Source organism: Wasmannia auropunctata, unplaced genomic scaffold (assembly GCF_000956235.1).
Source record: "Wasmannia auropunctata unplaced genomic scaffold, wasmannia.A_1.0 LD334233.1, whole genome shotgun sequence".
Taxonomy (NCBI): domain Eukaryota; kingdom Metazoa; phylum Arthropoda; class Insecta; order Hymenoptera; family Formicidae; genus Wasmannia; species Wasmannia auropunctata.
The window spans coordinates 69548-89503 of record NW_012028657.1 but is presented as its reverse complement, the minus strand read 5'-3'; the positions used below and the strand labels follow the sequence as shown (position 1 = coordinate 89503).

The window sequence follows — 19956 nt, the reverse complement described above, 5'->3', positions numbered from 1 at the left end:
ATTAAAAACACAAAAATTTGTGAGGACCAGTTAGGTACATGGTTTGGGACATGTGAAACGTGTTAAACACAAGTTTTTTAACTGTGCAGGTCTTCTGCAGTGACTGCAGTTCTTCTTCTTCTCTTCTCTTATGAAACCTACCCCCTATACGGGGTGTTAGTACGCGATCCAGAATTCTTCAGTCGAATAATGCGCAATACTAAAACGTGATGAGTGAATACTAATGCGGAAGTAGAGAAATACTAAAAAGTCGCTAAGATTCCAGAACGTAGAATCACTTGGCCACAGACGTCCACCTCAGTCCGTGGCTCGCGTATTACCAGTGATCAGTCTCGTCCTCTGCAGTTAAATAAAGACGACGTGCGGCGCCGAGCTACTGTCTCGGTAGCCTATCTACTATATTATTATTATTATTATTATTAATCTTCAAAGAAACAAACAAGCGCGAAGAGGAGCGGCCCGAAAGATCGTCGCGCGAGAGATAACAATCGCGTCCCGTCTCTCTCCCTCTCTCTCACTCTCTCTTTCTCTCTCTCAAGGACCTCTCTTAAACTTCCTCGACTACCTAACAGTTACGATCTCGCGCACACACACGACAAGTCGTCGGCAACGACAACGCGCGGGCTCGCTCGCTCTCGCTCTCGCTCTCGCTCTCTTTTCTCCTTCTGCCTATATCCTGAACGGTCACGGCTGGCGATTTTGCGGTTATCGATCCCCGCCCTCGCGGTGTGTTCACCTCCCGGTGCCGTTAAAACAACCTAACCGTAATGTCAGTGTACTAACACGTGTGCACGTACACATACAACGTCCTACACGTATACGCGCGAATATTCCCGTAGGTACATTCAAGAGAAGATATCTCTCTCTCTCTCTCTCTCTCGCTCTCTCTCTCTCTCTCTCTCTCTCTCTCTCTCTCTCTCTCTCTCGCACGTACGCGCGCTTCGTAAACATGTACGGCGCATAAATTACTCCGACCCCTATACGCTTTGCATACGTTACATTATATACAGCGTAAGTAAGTAAGCGAGCGCGTACACACACACACACATTCTCTTCCCCGCGTGTGTACGCCGTCACGCATATAAACGCTCCCATCGATTGTACGATATACCAAGCGGCGCGCGGCGTGGCTCGCTTTCACGGATCGTAACGCGATTGCCCGGCTATCCGCCGGCTCCGTCCGGTTGCGTGGTCGGCCACACGCGCTAATCGTATCTGGCGCGTATGTATGCGAAGTATATACGAATACGGGGAAGGCGCGACGCACTTTTCCTTTTTCTTTTTTTTTTTCTTCTTCTTCACCGCGCAGATCACCGCCGTCGTAAATCACGCGAGCGAGTAACGGAACTCGCTCGTCTCGTGATTTGACTTTGCCTCGTAACTAACGCCCGCCCACGCACCGCGCACCGCGCGTCGGCTATATATTGTTCGACTTTCTTCACGCGGAGATGCGAGGGGATGCGAGGAGCGCGACCGAGTGTTTCAACGTGTTTAACTTTCGCACGAATTAATGCACCACCTGAAGATCGCGGAAGATATGAATACAAGGCGTGGGCAAGGATATATCCAGGCGTGGCGCACGGGCGAACGAAAAAAATTCGCGATTGTTATCCTGGCCGCGAATTGTGTGCGCGTCTTTTTTTTTTATCTCGTATATAAGAGGTGGAGAAATTTTCCGTGATACGCGCCGCGTCTGTGGTATAACGCGAATGTAGGTCAAGGGTCGCAATGTAATAATCATCGTTGTATATGTACGTTATATCGACTAGAATATATGAGGATATATATATATATATATATATATAAGTATATTTCTATTTGAAGTATTCTATCTTCCGCCGCGCGTACGCCCGATTGATTTTTATCGAGCAGCGCTGTCGTATTTTTACGATAGTCGCATATACTTTTAATCCTATACTTCTAATTTTATTAAAGGGGTTTTCTGAATTTTCCGTCTATAGCTGCCAAGATATCGGCGTGGGCAGACTGATCGAACAGGAAACGATACTTTTCAGAGACGATTTCAAAAATTCGTTGAGGTCGTAATATTGAAGATAGACCTTTAATATCACAGGTCAATGGATTTGTCTCTTTGAGCCGTATCGATTGATTTTATTTTTATAGGAGAATTCCATTAAAAGAATTGATCCCCTTCCCTCTTCAGAATGTAATGTACGGAAGAGTATAAGGTTTTGTGGCACTGAAATTTTAAAGTAATCCCATTGAAGGGGATTTAAAAATTTTTTTTTCTAGCTTTCATAGTTCCGAAATATCGGTGTGGATTAAATCGAGCATCTTTTGTGTTTATATGTGTATGTGTATAATATGAGATATATATATATATATATATATATATATATATATATATATATATATGAGATTTCTGTTATTGAAAACGTTTGAAAACAGCAGATTGCTTTCTTACAGAAGTCACGAAATCGTGGCAAAACACTCGAAATTTTCGGACCTGTCTTTAATGATAGAAAACTCCTATATTTTTTAATAAGTTTTATGTTATAAATTAATTTTCTACATTTCAAATAATTATACATTATAGTTACATTATAGTAATAAATAATATCTAAACAAAGAATCGTGTCCATTTATTTCTTTCTCTGAAATAAATTCGCAAATTTCGCCTGGTGATCATAAAAAGCTTTTGTTCCCTCTTGAATCAACGTAAGAGAACTTCTTAGATTAAAAAGAAATTTCGGGAAAGATACAAAAGAAACGTTTCCCAATGTCTCTCGAATTTCTCTTTCGACCAATTATGACCAATTGTAATTCTCGCGTAAGCATATTTTTTTTATCGTCGAAAGAGGCCTGTTTTATTTGCGTCTCATTGTTAGTCTGCATAAAAGATATGTAGCACAAATAAAATCGTTGCCTATCGTTTGGAAATATAATCTGACAATAATAAAATTTGAGTCAAGGAGAGAATCTTTTTTTATCGACTACTTATATTTTTATCAATGCGACATAAAGAGTAGAATAAGAAAAGAGAATTTATCAGGTCTATCAGATAAGAACCTGGTTTACAAATTGAAAAGGCAATTCGTCTATATATCGAGTTCTCAATCTAATTAAATCGAATTTTAAGCGGTCGTCCTTCGGGAGAAATATTGTCGATACGAGTATTACGTGTCAAGCGGAATGCATGTTATCTCCTTTGTATGCAACTTTGTAGGATCCAAGATATATAAATATTATTTTTCGATACAAATGTGAAACTCATATGTTCAAGATAAACATAATAAGAAGAGATAAAAGAAAGTTTTATATACATATATGTATACATATATATAAATGTACACGAAGAGAATTTCCTTTTAAAATTTACTCTGAAAAAGAAGAACAGATAGGAAATAATTGTAATATTATATGTATATATTACATATAATTGTACATTATATACATGTATATTACAACTTTAAAAAAATATAATATATATTTAATAAAAAATACATGTATCTTAAACACGGAGAGAATTTCCTTTTAAAATTTACTCTGAAAATCATGTTAATCGTGGGACAATAATATTTCGACAAATTTTGCTGTGCACTATAATAAATTTGTTGTAGTATATATTTAAAAAAAAAAAGTGAAAATCACATAAAATTCGTCGAAATACTATGTTGTCTTATGATTAACATTTTCAGGGTAAATTTAAAAATAAATTTCTCTCCGTGTGTACATATATTTTTTATTAAATATATATATAATAATATTTTTGAAAAAGTTGTAATATATGTATATAATGCACAATTGTATGTAATATATATAACATTATTATTTCCTATTTCTTCTTTTTTGTCTTCTTGCACTGAATTTATCCTTTATTAATGTTTACTTTGTTTAATTACAGTTATTAACTTTTGTTAAAACAATTTCTGTCAAAATTATTTTGACCGCGTTGCTTTCTTTTCCGCACTTTTGTGACCCTCTCGAAAAGAGATCTTGGAGCACATTGAAACAACATGTTTATTGCCAAAAGATTTATTGGCAAATGTTCTCCTTCCTTCATTCGCTAGAAAGTCAGTTGTACAAATATAACACAGCGTGCTTTGACCTCGAAAGAATCCCAAGAATTAGCAGCGACCAGTCTATACGTGATCTTACGCACACGCACGCGGTTTATATCGCTATGATACACGTTTATCCGAGCCGAGGCTCGAGCATAGCTCATTGTTAACTATATGTAAATCGCGTTCTGTGGGCAATAATAGCAATCCACCGTCCGGTCGCGTAAACACAATTTCTCGAGGACGCCGTGCGCGAAATGCGTGGCAAATCGTTTTTCAACAACAAAGTGATATTTCACACTACGTGACGTTTTTTCGCATATATCCGAGTGCGATTGCAAGGTTACACGCGGCAAAACGAATCGCTAGGCGCGTTGGCCTCGTATTGGCACCGTCCAAGAAAATTCAGACGTCGTCGTCGTTGCATGAATGAATGTGGAAATGCTGTTGGCGTATACTATAACATTTTTTTTTTCATTTTATGATAGCGGAAACAATCAGTCGAAGACTCAATTCTCCGGTGGCTCTTATACGTGACGAGACTGGGAATAGCGAAGAGTCCCTGCAGGTCCAACAACAACAGGTTACGTGACGTCAAAGTGACGTTAAAATGAATTGTGACTGATCGAAAAGTGCAGACTCTTAATAATCATTTTGGAGCCATTTTGACGTCATTTTGATGTCATCGTGACTTTTTGTTCTGCTTGGAATTCTCAAAAGTGTTCCCCCCCCCTCCTCCATAGACAACAGCCCGACCAGTTTTCGCTTTCGGTAGTTGCTTTCAAGTGGACTTAATTAAGCTTCATTCGCGACATATATATGGAAGTTGAGGGAGCTTCGAGCTGTCAGCCTTGACCCATTCAAGTGTCTTCGACCGGCCACCTCCTCCTCCTCCTCCTCACCTCTGCCACACGCTTTAAAACTTGGACCTTACACGTCGCGCCTTCTTACGCTTATCAAAGACGAAGATACGTGCGGTATCGCACGAAAATACGCGGGCTAAGCCACGCTCGATTATTTCCTTTTATTATCAATACCAATCGTGCGTGAATGAATCGATGGATCTTAAAGGGGTTTCTTTATGTACTCAAGCTATTTCCCACATGTTAATATTTGGAACTGATTGTATGACAAAAATGAGGAAAAGAGACTACTTTTATTTGCCACGCATTTTTACATTGTACTAATGGTATAAGACAGAGTTCGGTTATTTCATTCAACATTCTCCTCGCAATAATCCCATTCCTCCTCACGAGGTTGAGTATTGTATCTTGGCAGTGAATTTTTAATTCGAGGCGTCGTGGTCGCCGTACCGGGTTTTCCGATGCCCAGGGTGGTCAGCATTCCTGGTGGGTTTAGAATAGAGATTTTTTTGTTAATCAACGGACGCCTGCGTTAGATAAAAATCGCGAATTATTACACTGTTAAATCTATTGTGTCAAATTGAATCTTATTTAAGTCGCCACTGCTTCTACTTAATAAATAGTTATTTTTAACTAAAATAATAGAATTTAACCCAAATTTTGGTTAAATTTGAATTACTGTTTTAAATTATTTAACTTTTTTAGTAAAATTAACTATTTATTAAGTAAGAGCAGTTGCGATTTAAATAAGGTTTAGTTTAACACTATAGATTTAACAGTGTATGACAGCAGTGATATCCTTGCGTTCACACATTTCTATCAATGTAGATTAACTTTAATCTCGGTCAACTTACTTTCTTTATCTTTTTCTAATTAAAAATTAAAGAGTAATAAAGTATTCGAAAAAGATAAAGAGTAAATTAAATCGGGATTAAAATAAATCTACACTGGTAGAAAAGTTGCGTTAAATTTTGCAAATACTTAGAATGGAATGTCGTCTAAATGAGATCCGTTTCGATCGAACTTTTCGTATGTTTTGCGAGAAATGAAATTCTCATGGAAGTCTCTTAAATATTCACGAGGGCTTAACGAGCCGGGGAACGAAGTGGGTCTTGAATATGTAACAATTACGTATTACGTGCTATTTTTCGAGGGGCCACGTATAGGGCATACACGTCTGACATTAGACCTTTTAGTTTTCCCATCATATCAGTGTCCGGCTGCTTCTTCTCCTTCTCCTTCTCCTCCGTCGGCGGCTTCTTCACGTTCTGGTAGATCGTGTATCCGATACCGAAGGCGTGATTGAACACGAATTGAGCGGTGCAGAGCACCATTACGACGAGAATGGGCAGGCAGAGGCTGGTCTCGAAGTCGTCGAGGAACAAATTCACCGATTCCGGCAGCAGGTCGGCAGACATTCTCGCGTGAAAGTCTCGCCGGGGAGTTTAACCTTTACACTTCGATTTCGCGATATCGAGAACAACCGTCGACGACCGTTCGAAGCTCATTATCGCCCCTTCGCTCTCATTACGCCGCGAAGCTGCAATCGACCCTGCAATTTTGCGCGTCTCTCCTCTCTCGAAAACGGAGCTGTCAAATTTCGCGTCTTGTCCAATTTTCCAAGTTTGATGCGAGGCCGTCTCCGTCTCGCGCAACTCATATGTTCGCGGCTCGCTGATGTGAATTCGGCGGCAAGCGGCACGCGCGCGGGCCGCGGCGTGCTTCCTTATCTATCGCAGACACGATGATAAAACGAGACGAGCGTCATTTCAATAAACCTTTATTATCGTGTCTTTATATATAAACGAGAATGAATTAACATAGTATGACAAAACGCGTTTATTTTTACGTCGATTTACATCGCCACGTCATAGTCCGCGATAAGATCCAGTTCCATCAGTGACTGCACTTGCTGCGCGTCGCTGAAGAAGCTCTCCTCGTCGAAGCCGTCGCCCTCGATCTGCCGAAAGATCCGCGCCTCCTTCGACCGCGCGGTCATCCGCGCCACCTCGCTCGAGATCGACTGCTGCGACGGCTGCGTGAAGATGTCGAATTCTCCCTCGGACAGGCAATAGTCGTAATACTGGAACGACTGGATGGAATTGCATGGCGAGGCCGCGACCGTCGTGCCCGCGGCGAAGCTCGTTTCCGGACTCGTGATCTTGTAGCGTGACAACGTCGTTTTCGGGGTGCTCGTCATCGCGAACGATGTGCGAACGTGGAGCGGCGGGACATCGCTCAACAGCGACGACGGGGTGGCGACTAGATTGACGATCGACGACGGACTTCCGACGATCATCTTCGACGACGAGGACGCTGTTCGATCTACCTGCACGACCTCGTGAATCGGCGCGTCCGTCCTGCGATCGTCGCTCTCATCGATTTCCGTCTCCATCGGCTCGTCCCGCGCTTCGTTCACCTTTTGCTCGTGATCTTTAGCCGCCCGTTCTGACAACAATACGTCGTCATTCGTCACCATTGGCACATCGTGATTCGACGCGACAACATGATTCTCGTCTCCCTCACGTGTCCTCTCACGTTCCTCATTACGTTTCGGCGCGACGTTCGGGGATTTTCCTGCTGGAACCTGCGTTCCCTTCGTTCGCTCGCTTTGCTTGCTCAGATCCAATTGCTTCATGACACTTATTATATTTGCGAAAGTGAAACGGTTATCCTCCAATAGCGCGCGTAACTGAACGACCGCGTCGTAACACGATTTCTCCCACGACTGCGAATTCGCGACGGATCCGAGGTTATTCTAAAAAAAAAGAGTAAAAAATATTTGAATGTATAACAATTAATGTTCAATTCCACGGCGCGTTTTAGAGACTCACGTTTTGCGCGCTGACCGACTGCTGAGACGCGAACTCTCGCGCCTTGGTCGTAACGCATTTCGGTAGAGAGGACACTTCCGCTAGAGCGATCCCGTAGTGATCTGTAGGCCCGGTCCCGGGATTTAGTTTATGAGTATATATCAGATGTAGCTCGTTCGATTCTACCGGCTCCGTGGTTTTCGTCTCGAAGCAATGGCTGAAAAAATACCGCCGTAGTAATAAAATTATGAAATTAAATATGTGTGCAGTGTATTTTAATTGTGTATATTTTAATTTAAATATTATACACTGCATGGTTGCCAATTGCTAAGGAACATGTACAATTAGAGGCAGTATGAGTTCTTTATTGAGCTATAATTATGACAGGGATACCATGGAAACAAACGGAACAATAAAGATAATTAACAAAAAGGTCGGCTAGTGAGAGGACGGCGTGGTATTTCATACGCACAAACTGATGTTCACATATAATTTCATAATTAAGTTAAACGGTAAAATCATCGGACGTTTCGATTGCATTTCGAGCCAAAATCTTCAGCGAAAATTCTTTCAAAATTTTTCTCACACGCTCTTAAATCAAGGAAAAGTCGTAACTTAGATGCATGCAATTCTTATTTTTGATTTTCATGACTAAAAATTCAGGCGAAGACTAAAGTGAAAAGACAAATGAATTAGCCTAAAAAGGCGATTAAAAGCGTAAGAGTACAATATCCTTCGGAAAAAGATATTGTACTTCTGTAGAAAAAAATTATTCAGGATTTTTTTACTTGATTTCTTATAAAAAAAAATAGCGCTATTTAAAAAATATTTTTGAAGTAATAATTACTGCAGTATAAGTGATCGCTTTATTTAGCACTGTAGAAAAAATTGTTTCAAGCCTTTTCGATTCAGTTTTTTACTGATAGAGTAACGCTATACGATTAGCGGGTGCTATTTAAAATAATTAAACACCTTGTATAATACATATTTTATATTTATATATACATATATATATATATATATATATATATATACAGTCCCGAAATTCACGAATCAAAATATTATAGCAAGAAAGTGTTCGAAAAATTAAATAAAAAAATTATTTGTAAATTTTTATTTTAAGCAGTAATTTTTGAGATATAAGAGTTTAAATTTAGCCAATTATAGATTAGTACGAGCATGAAATGCGCAACTGCTAACACTATCGATAAACTCATGGACATGTTTCCGTTTAATCGTAATCTATAATTGGCTAAATTTAAATTCTTATATCTCAAAAACTACTGCTTAAAATAAAAATTTACAAATAACTTTTTTACTTAATTTTTTGAACACATTCTTGCTCTGATATTTTGATTCGCGAATTTCGGGACACCTTGATGTATATATATATATTTTTTTTTATAATTTTTTTATATATCATTGATTTCCACATACGTTGTCACGTTATGATACATATTGCTCAGCGCGGTGAGATGCAAAAAGTGCGTCGCTGCGAACGTAAACGCGGTCGTCAGTGATAATTTCTCGCATATCGCCCAAGCGATGGCGGAACCTTCCTCGACCGTGGTATGCCTGCATAGCTCGTCCAATACGACGAGAGACTTGGGCGTGACGGATTGCAGAATGTATTGTGCCTCTTTCATCTGAAATAAAAAAATTGGTAATCATATTTTTAAAAGTGGTACTCATGAATATAATTAGATGTCAACGGTTTAGCATTGAAAGCACCGGTTCTAGTTAAATGATTAAAGTTATGAGTAACGTTGGGCATGGTCAGTATCTGGTTAGATAACCATGTGGGAACGCTCGCTACTTACGTGTGCGGTATTTTTAATTGAAAAGTTAGAAAAACGGATGTCCGTCTCGAAAAAAAAGTGTATTATACGTATATATGTTTATACACTTTTTTTACATACACATATATATATATATATATATATATATATATATATATACACATATAAATATATATAATATAATAAAAATTATATATATGTAAAATTCAAATTTGCATCTTTTATATATAAAAATACATTTAAAATATGAATATAATAAGAATATATAATACAATATAAAGATATAAATTTTATATATATATATTATACATATATATATACACGGAAAGAACGATTTTGCTGGAAGATAAAAAAAAAATCTAAAAATAATTTTTGTTATAGCATCATCAAAATATTTTATCGGAAACTCATCAAGAATAATAAGCATTGCTGTAAAAAGTTTTGATATTCTAGCAATCAGTTTGACTTTCGAACAAAATTATTTTGATGATGACCTAACTAAAATTATTATCAGACTTTTTTTTGATCTTCCAGCAAAATCGTTCTTTCCGTGTATATATATATATGTATATATATACAGGATGTCCCGAAATTCGTGAATCAAAATATCATAGCAAGAAAATCTTCGAAAAATTAAGTAAAAAAGCTATTTGTAAATTTTTATTTTAATCAATAGTTTTTGAGATATAAGAGTTTAAATTTAACCAGTTATAGATTACGAAAACATGTTAAATGGAAACATGTCCGTGAGCGCGTCGATGTATTAATGGTCCGTGCATATTAGTCTATAATTAGCTAAATTTAAACTCTTATATCTCAAAAACTATTGATTAAAATAAAAATTTATAAATACTTTTTTATTTAATTTTTCGCGAAGACTTTCTTGCTATGATATTTTGATTCGCGAATATCGGGATACCCTGTATAATAAAAATGTAAATATATAAATGTACACAGTAAGAAAAAAAATTTATTGAAAAACGCAAAATTTATTTCATCTTACCAAAATATTTATTCCGATACGATCAACTAAACGTTACTACAACGACACAAAATAATTGGTTACTATTATAAACAAAATACTACTTTTTAATTAAACTATTTTGTTTCAACAAAAATATATCGTATTTAACTCAACCGTTCGATTAAAAATACACACTATTTATTATGCCCATCAGCATCGTTTAATCAGTTTAATATTTAGTCAGTTTAATATTTGGAATTTGAACAAATATAGGTATTACTTGGATAACTAAATGCATGCAAACACAAATAAGTTCGAAATACTAGTATTTCGAACAAAATAATTTAATTGAGTTAGTTTAATTAATTATTGAAAATTTTTGATGGTTGACATGAATAAACTATACTTTTCTTTGTGCAACTAAAGAATTGTTGAATCAATCATTGGATCAAACAACTATACAAATTTAGTTCGTACAATCAATTTTTTTTCTCAGTGTAGATATATAGATATACATCTATAAAGTATTCTTTTCTGTATATATAGAGCAAAAAACAAAAGATAAAAGAGGTATAATTACAGTTACCGCACGCTCACCTCGAGGACGTAGGCGGATGCATTGAGCTCGGCGTCATCGCGAGAGCTGATCCTACAAAGTATGCGATCTGCAATGCGAAACGTTGCCTTCTTCGCCGGTACGTAGGAACCGATCTGCAATAAGACACGAGTAACGGGTACGTTGGTCGAGATACCGATATATCGGATCGTTACCTAGTTTTGTGAAAAGGCTCAATTTTGCCCGATCGAGTATTATAAAATATGTCACAGTTACAATAGACTGGTATAGAATTCTTTTGTAGAAGCGTGTTTTATTACGTAACAAGGAATATATTTTCCAATGTAACGATCCGAGACGGAGATACAATCGGCAAATGTGCAATCGCGTGTCACCTGCGCCATGATTTGAAGTAGAACAATCTGTTTCAAGTACGTAGACTTGCCGCTCATATTCGGTCCAGTTATCAGATGAAAATTATGCGTGGCCGAAGCGTTCTGCAGTGCAGTGTTTCAAAATAGAATGAGAAGAAATATTATGGATTTATGTCTCTCAGGAAATACCGTGCCGTTCGAATACTCGTCGCAATTAATTGCACTCACCACGTCATTAGCCACGGGAAGATCCCTGTTAAATAATTCCATAATGGGATGTAACGAGTTTATCAATTCTAATTTCGCTCCGAATGACGGTCTCACGTATTCCGCATTAGAGCTGATTTCCGCCAAGGATAAGATCAAATCCAGCTCCGCCACGTCGGCGCTCAGTTGAAACAAACAGCCGACGTGTTGTCGAATGTCCTCCAGTAAATTGGTCAGCAATCTAAAAAAAAAAAAAAAAATTATTTCTCTATAAGTATAACGACACGCGAGGTTTTGCAAAAGTAACTTACGTGTTACTCATCATGTAAATCTCATCGCAAGCCTTCTTGCATTGTTTATTCAACGTCAATAGCGCCGTCGTTGTCATTGTGAAGGACTTCTTGTTCTTCCGTGCCTGTGTAATCGCGGGAGATATCAACTCCGCATCGTGTTGGAGGATTGAGAATTTATTGCGAATTGAAGATTAGAATTTTATCCATATATTACCAATTAGATCATTTTTATTTGAATGTTGGATTTCGTTCTTAATTGAATTCTAATATCCAGTTTGCAATTTCCTTAATCTTTAATGTTTAGTCTGATACGGGCAATCTTAGGTTCAATTGAGAGAGGGAGAGAGAGAGAGAGAGAGAGAGAGAGAGAGAGAGAGAGATTCCACGTTGAAAAGCAATGGAGTTACCTGAATAAATTCCGCCGGTAAGTCCGACATTGTCACGTTTAAACCCCGTGGCACGGCAGCGTTTATATGATATCCCAAATTTGTATTGTACTCTAAGGACAATGGAAGCTTGTGTTTCACGGCCAACTGCTCCACAATATCTGTTTAAACAGAGCCGCAAAATTGGGAGTAATTTTCGCCATTTGACGAGTATACGTTTAAATGTATTATTGTAACGCGTTTACTCTTCATGTCGCTGATCAACTCGCAATAAACCTGCCGAGAGATGTCCAGCAGCTCGTTGATATCGGTTTTTATAGCGAAACACCGCTGCATACTGAGGGAGGTGCATCCCTTGACGAATCTCGCGTCCGCGTGTATCAGCGTCAAAATCTTATCCTTCATAACGCGGAATTCTGAGTTTCCTAAGTTCTGCAAACACGCGAAGCCATCGCAATGTTGATGCAGATAAACGGCGAACAGATGATATTATAGCAAAATCTCGAGAAAGCGCGAACCTTTTGCGTTTTTACGAAGAACGGATGAACGCCGGTCGCGAGAATCGCTTCCAATTCCGGAATCGTGTCCAGACAGCTCTTTAGGAGCAGCGCATAATTTAGATTTCGCTCCGCATCTTGCACGTCGTTGACGGGCAGTGGTTTAATCGTCAACGTCAGCAAGCGATCCGTACCGAAGAGGCGTTGTACCACCGGCTGCGGAATAGACAGTTAAACACGGCAAAATCATTGATTTAAATTTAAATCATTGATCTAAATTAAAAAAATAACTTAAGGAGTTACGCCACTTTTGAGGTTTTATAAGAACGATACCTAAAGTTTGGGATTTTTTTGTGGATAAATGGATAACTTTATTTAAAATCTGTTTTGAGGTCATTATTGTACATATATAAGAAACTAAAAAAATATTTTTTTATTGTTCTTATGTCCAAAATGGCGGCACACTGGCCTATATCTGCAAAATCCATTTTTTTCTATCAGTGTACAGAATTCCAGGTACACGGTTTGATCTTGAACAAAACACAAAGAATTTTTATTATCTACATATTAAAAAAAATACTAATGAAGTATAGGTAGGGGTTTTTCAAAATATTGATTCTTCTCAAAATGGCAGCTATTTTAAGAAAGACTTGTCCTGGCGAAAAATACACATTTTTCGTAAAATAGCTGCTATTTTGAGAAAAATCCCTACGTATTTCATTAGTCTTTAATATGTAGCAACGAAAATTCTTTGTATTTTGTTCAAGGTCAAACCGTGTGCCTGGAATCTTGTACACCGATTTAAAGTTACAGAAAAAAAGTATTCCGCAAGTAGACCAGTGCGCCGCCATTTTGGACATAAAAAAATAAAAAATTATTTTTTTTGTTTATATATATACAATACACATATATATACAATAATGTCTTCTAAATAGATTTTTAATAAAATTATCTATTTACTCACAAAAAATCCCAAACTTAGGTATCTTTTAAGGCCTCAAAGGTGGCCTAATCCCTTAAATTTAAAATCTTACTATGGCATTTGTAATCCGATTTTATATTCAAGATCGTTTTAAATTTGATATAGACGATCTTAAGATTCCATCCAGCTAGTGAAATGGTCGTACAGCGTCTCGAGATTGCACTTGGAACATTGACAATAAGAGAATATTTGGTATTTAAGGTCTCTATTCTAAAACATTACTTTTGAAAAAAATTTTACTAAAAAGTTATAATTTACGCTACGTATGTTATAACTTTTAGTTAAAATTTTCCTCGAAAACACTGTTTTGATGCAGCCTAACATTATAATTGAATGATAAAATAATTATGATTAGGAGCTTCATTTTTATAATTATTATTGCTATAATATTTTAGTAATAATCTAGCTTATATTTATATTTATAACTATGAAAAACATCGTACTTTGAATCATGATAATTTCAAGTATTAGCAAATGTAGCAAGTGCAATCATAATTATAGTGAATGTAATTATTTTTTTAACATTTGTTATTTACGTGATAATAGTAATTAAAAAATATATAAAAGAAAAAATAATGAAACATTTATTTTTACGATATAATTGCATGTTATCTATAATTATAATAATCGTAATGTAATTGAAGTAACTGTAACTTGCATGATTAAATCAACTATAAATATATAGTTGGTATAAAAAAATTATCATAAATTATAACTAACTTGGGATAATTGCAATCACTTTTTTCTTTGATTGTGGAGTGGACGATCTTGAATATACATTAGCATATTATTAGATGCATCATATTTTTTGCAATTTATTGACTTTCAAGGATCACATTTATATTATATTATAATCCAGCAAAATATTTTTTCTTTAAACCATATCTATATATATTTTTTATTTTATAAAAGTAAATATTAACGAATACTAATAAATAATTGTATTTTTATTAATCGAGAAACAAAAGAGAAAATTCCACTTTAAATATAAAAGATAATAAAAATTATTAAATGTAAAAATAATTGTCATTTTCAGCCACTCCAGATGAATTTATCAGAAATAAACGGTCTGTGCGTCCAATAATACAGCCAGGGATCGTAAGATCGGACTATGAATATCGGCTTATGTAAAAGCCGCGCGCGACAACCTGAAGACTGATGCGCAGAGAATGATTCGCCACCAATTCCGCTACACAGGACTGCCGATCGGCGATTAAACGCTCGTCGCACGAAGGCTGAAGGATGGAAGCGCGCAGGAGCCTTCTGCCCATGGGGGTCAAGCAGCGGTTCATCGTGCCCAGCAAACTGACGATGGACTGCTTGGACTGCGAGTCGACCAGTTCGAGGCTACGGGCACTCTCTATATCTGCAGCACAGTGGATCGATCGCGCGATCGTCGGTTTACCACTCGATATCAATTCTCGTACGTACGAATACGAAACTCTATAGGGCTCGAGGCTAAAGTTTACCAATCATCGTGGTATTCGGCGATCCTTGAAACTCGATCCTCACCGATTTCGGGGCGTAAACTACGTGCTGGATGTACTCCACGTACTTCAGCAATGCGGCGGCGGCGGCTAAAGCGTAATACCTATAATATACGATCGCGACGTAGATATAGATATCGGCGGATTAATTACACAGTTTTATGCGGTTAATTGCGATTAATTTTGTTAGCGTTTACTTTTGCTTCACTATCAGCTCCACGGTCGAGTATTCCCTGGCGCATAAGGTTCGCACGCGTTCCATGCCGGTCGACTCGTTGAAGTGCACCCGCGAGATCGGCGTGATGTTGAGCCCGTGGAATTTCTCTCTAATCGATTTGCACAGTTTGTTCCCACGGCCGTGATGTTCGAACATCGTTTCGGGCATCAATATCTTAAAGAGATGAAGAAAAGAAGAAATTGCAAGGAATCAACTTTCGTATAAAAATATCTTTGTACTTCTTCTGGGATCGATGATCTCTTCAATTCGTTTAATTAATTAATTGTTTTTTTTTTATTTTAAGAAACTTCATTGAAACACGTGCTCACTTCTCTCGGATCGAGGACGTTGATCTTCGTCAGGGTATTCACATACGTTTGACAATCGCTGATCTGACAGAGAATCAAGTACGGGAATTGAATGTCTATCGCTGCCAAACCGACTTCGTTCCTGGCGTCACCTCGGCCGGCAGTTAAAGCTATCGCGAATAGGACGATCGTGGATTAAGACGGAATAATAGCTATTTGCGTTCTTGTTATTTAACATTCGCTCACCAATCAGCACACAGGATTCCACGCTGGACGTGCCGAGCGGCGTCGATCTTGCAACATTGATCGAGTTAACAGATTATCGAAAAATTATATCTTTAACGAAAAATCATATCATGGAAATATAGTATTATATTAGATGATTTTATAAACGGGACCGATTTATAATTCTCTTCTATAGATAGGTAAAAATGGAAAATGGAAGAAAAATAGTTTTTTTTTTTCGCAGACACAAGAATACAGCTGCAGAAAGAAATATCTCTTTTAATGAGACCATACAATTTTTTTTCAAATCGCTTTATTCTTTTATCACAGTGCTACAAGAATATCAAAATAAAATTATTTAAAAGCCAATAATTATTTTGTTTTGGTATGTTCTTTGATAAACATTATATTACGATATCTTTTTATTATAATTACATTATAATTTCTTTTTTTAATCTCCAATTATACTGCATATAAAAATATCAAGATAAAATTATAATATGACATTTATCAAAGAACACATTAAAACAAAATATTATATTATGATCTATTTATTATAATTAGATTTCTTCCTTTTTTAATCTTCAATCATTGTTTGAAAATATTGAGATGAAATTGAAACAAAATAAATTTTATCTTTAATTATTAATTTACAGATAATTTTATCTTCAATTGTGATGTACATAAAAATATAAAGATGAAATTATCTAAAATAGTTAAGAGAAAAAAATATTTAATACGTTTTTTTGATAAATATTTTTAATAAATTTATAGAATCATCCTCTGTATATAAAAATAGAAACTTATAGACGTGAGATTTATCTCACCTTACACTACGACGAGAAGTGCTCGGCAAGTAGGATGATGTAGTAACGTAATTCTCTCTCTGATTGTGCCTTGGTGTCTTTGCATTAGAATGTCCGGGTCCAGAACTCGACGTCGTGGGTCTCAAGAAACCCGAGTCGAATTCTACGTTCGTGCGTGAAAAAACGACGCACCGACCGCGAGACATCGAATTTTCGAACGGCGAAACGCAGTATCGGAGAACCGGCAGCCCCAGGTAAAGAAATTCAAAGCGTGTCGATAGTTAAAAAATAATCGAAAAATCGTGATAAACATCAATAGACGCGAACCGTAATCGACCTCGATCAATTCACCGTTAGAAATCGAACATATACAGATTCGTGTAGAGACGCAATATAGTTGTTAGGAACTTTGTTAAAATTTTATCTTGATTAAATTAAATTGATTAAATGAATTTTTCTAAATATAAATTGGCAAATCGTGAAAATTAGACCGTCGCTGGCGCGTCAATTATTTTTTCCAGCGACGCGCGACACGATGCCACGACTTACGATATTTCGGAAAGATGTTCGTGGCGCGTTGCGCGATCGGCATCGGGATCCTTCCTCTCGCAAAACCGCGCCGTCCTCTCCGCGGAGCGGCGGCCTGCATCACATTCATTTTGCACGAAGCGCGAGGAGGCGAACAGGTTCTATGCAGGGACACCTTGAGATCTCTTGCAGCGCTTGCCGTGTAATTTCTTAGATTTCCTAGATCCGTTTCTTGGCGGCCGCGCTATATGCTAAATACTCTCTGGACTTGAAATCAAGTGAATATGTAATAAATGCGTATATAATTGTAGATACGCGTTGGAGAGGAAGAGAGGAAGGACGAAAAGTCGACGAAGTTCAGCTGCAAAGAACAAATTTCTTTCAACAAGTCGCTTCTCTCCGGAATGGTCTGAACTTAACCCCTCGTAATAATCGTATAATAAATCCGGCCAATCAAATCCTTCGAAACGTCGCGCATCGCTTGAAGTTAACCCTTTACAATGCCGCGGAACTTTGAATTTATATTTCGGTATTCGTGTATATTTTTGTGTATATTTTTTAAGTAATTTTATTTCATTCTTTCAACTGAACGTATAGTATTTTACTGTCGTACCATTCTTTCGTAACCTAGAAGTCTATTTATAGCGGGTTTTTTTTAACGGAGGAATGAAATAGCTCATTTAGCTAATCTTTTCCGACAAGAGAAGACGTTGCAAAATTCATAGTGTGAACTGCGAGTGTTCTTAAAATAAAATTTTCAAAAAATGTGAAATATATACCTTTGTTTAATTCTAAATTTTACGGACTTCCATATTATGTAAAACATGTAAAACTATATCATAACGTATACTATACGCAAGTGTTGCACCTATTCCATTGTGACTTTAGATTTATAAATTTTTTATATTAAAAAATTGAAAATTAATAACAAAAAAGGACAAGTCGTTAATGTAAAATTGTTTATTTTTACATTAACAACTTATCCTTTTTTATTAATTTTCAATTTTTTAATACCATAAAAAATTTATAAATCTAAAATCACAATGGAATAAGTACTCAAAAACACGCCAAACTAAGCATTAAAACGAGGCGTTATTAATAACGTTTATCAATTATACGTATAAAAAACATAAATTATTCAAGCAATGTGAAAGCAATTTCGCGATACATGTTTCAACTTTATTTAGTCTTCTTCAGCCCCACATATATAATATATAAATACGGTATAAATTAATGATTACATACAAAACTAAATGTTTTTATTTTATTCGATTGAGACTAATTGTAAGTTAAGTTGAAACATGTACTGCAAAATTACTTTTACTTATTGCTTGAATAATTTATGTTTTATATTATAATCAATAAACGCTGTTATCCTTGTTTTAATGCTCGTTAGCTTGGTTTCTTTTTGAATTTTGTTTCAAAAATTAACTTATGTCCCAAGATCAATAAAACAAAGTGTTAGCGACACTTCGCTATATAGTTATGTAGTTTTTTCAAACATAAAAACAAAATTGAATTAGAGAGATTAATACAATTGAATATTAAATATAGGGATGCAAACTCTTGAAAAAAAATTCTCTCTCCTTGTCATAGTATAATATATTTATTTACAATTTCGTGTCCTTTTAAGAATCTGCGGTGAACATGTCCGCTTGGGTTAATAATAAATAACACGATCACAATCACTATCCCTCTCGAAATAAATTATCGCTTCTCATCGTCGTTTTCTTAGAATTTAGTTACATTTGTATTTACATGCATAATCAAATCGATTGTCTTCGGTTACTTTTAACGCCTCGGAATCCTCGATTCGCGCGACAGTAACTGGTAATTACATAAAATTGTTGTTAAACGACTGCACCTCGCTCCGGACAGACGAAGAGATAACACGTGATGTACGGCGACTCGCGCAAAAAAATTTAGCCGTATTTACACATTAAATCCTCTAACGCATAAACTTAACGTAGAATATATTGCGCCGATCCCGAGTGAATTCTACACGTACATTAAATTAGTCGCGATTAATATGTCGCGTATAGACTCCTTTATAATTCGCGGATATATCAATATTGTAAATAAACGGACGAAAAAAAAGATGTATTAACAGCACAACTGGACAGCAGTCTAGTTGAAAATAACTTTAATTCAATAATAATAATAATGAAAATACATTACGTTACGTCCTGTTGTTCCAATAAAACGTTATTTGTTTCATCAATATTGCTATTAAATTAATAAGATTATTTTTAATTAGACTACTATTAAATTAATACTGTTAATACATCATTTGTTTCCTCGTTCGGGCGCGCGGACACCAGCCGCAGTCGCGGCACGCTGAACGAGCGAGTTTGTCGTAGCTTGGACACACTCGCTTAACGATAGCAACTCAGCTGCGACACGGCGGCGCGCGCTGAACGCAAATTACAAGGGTAAGATAAAGGCGGATAGTTTTTTTGCATAGTGTTATAGTATATCTCGGAGGGGTACAAATAATGCAACACTAACGATCCACACAGGAGACTCAAGCGAGAGATATCGAGTAACTCTATCCTTAACGGTGATACTAGCAATACAGATACGTGTGTCGCACCGGTTTAACGTGTCATCCTCGTAATGGGGGGTGGGG

The 19956-nt window shown here is 36.7% G+C and overlaps 2 protein-coding genes across 2 annotated transcripts; both read right to left on the bottom strand.

The window, feature by feature from the left end:
- Window positions 1-5159: 5159 nt before the first annotated feature.
- LOC105459003 lies at window positions 5160-6545 on the bottom strand. Its single transcript, XM_011704660.1, has 2 exons — window positions 6075-6545; window positions 5160-5368 (listed from the first exon to the last, which is right to left on the bottom strand). The coding sequence occupies exons 1-2, from the start codon at window positions 6301-6303 to the stop codon at window positions 5235-5237; spliced, it is 363 nt and encodes a 120-aa protein (XP_011702962.1). The 5' UTR covers window positions 6304-6545; the 3' UTR covers window positions 5160-5234.
- On the bottom strand, window positions 6329-17005 carry LOC105459010 (mutS protein homolog 4-like). Its single transcript, XM_011704669.1, has 16 exons — window positions 16821-17005; window positions 16015-16061; window positions 15790-15938; window positions 15441-15634; window positions 15226-15347; window positions 14905-15122; window positions 12796-12990; window positions 12523-12709; window positions 12299-12438; window positions 11910-12013; window positions 11620-11839; window positions 11413-11514; window positions 11059-11172; window positions 9136-9344; window positions 7720-7915; window positions 6329-7643 (listed from the first exon to the last, which is right to left on the bottom strand). The coding sequence occupies exons 1-16, from the start codon at window positions 17003-17005 to the stop codon at window positions 6741-6743; spliced, it is 3285 nt and encodes a 1094-aa protein (XP_011702971.1). The 3' UTR covers window positions 6329-6740.
- Between the last annotated feature and the right edge of the window lie 2951 nt (window positions 17006-19956).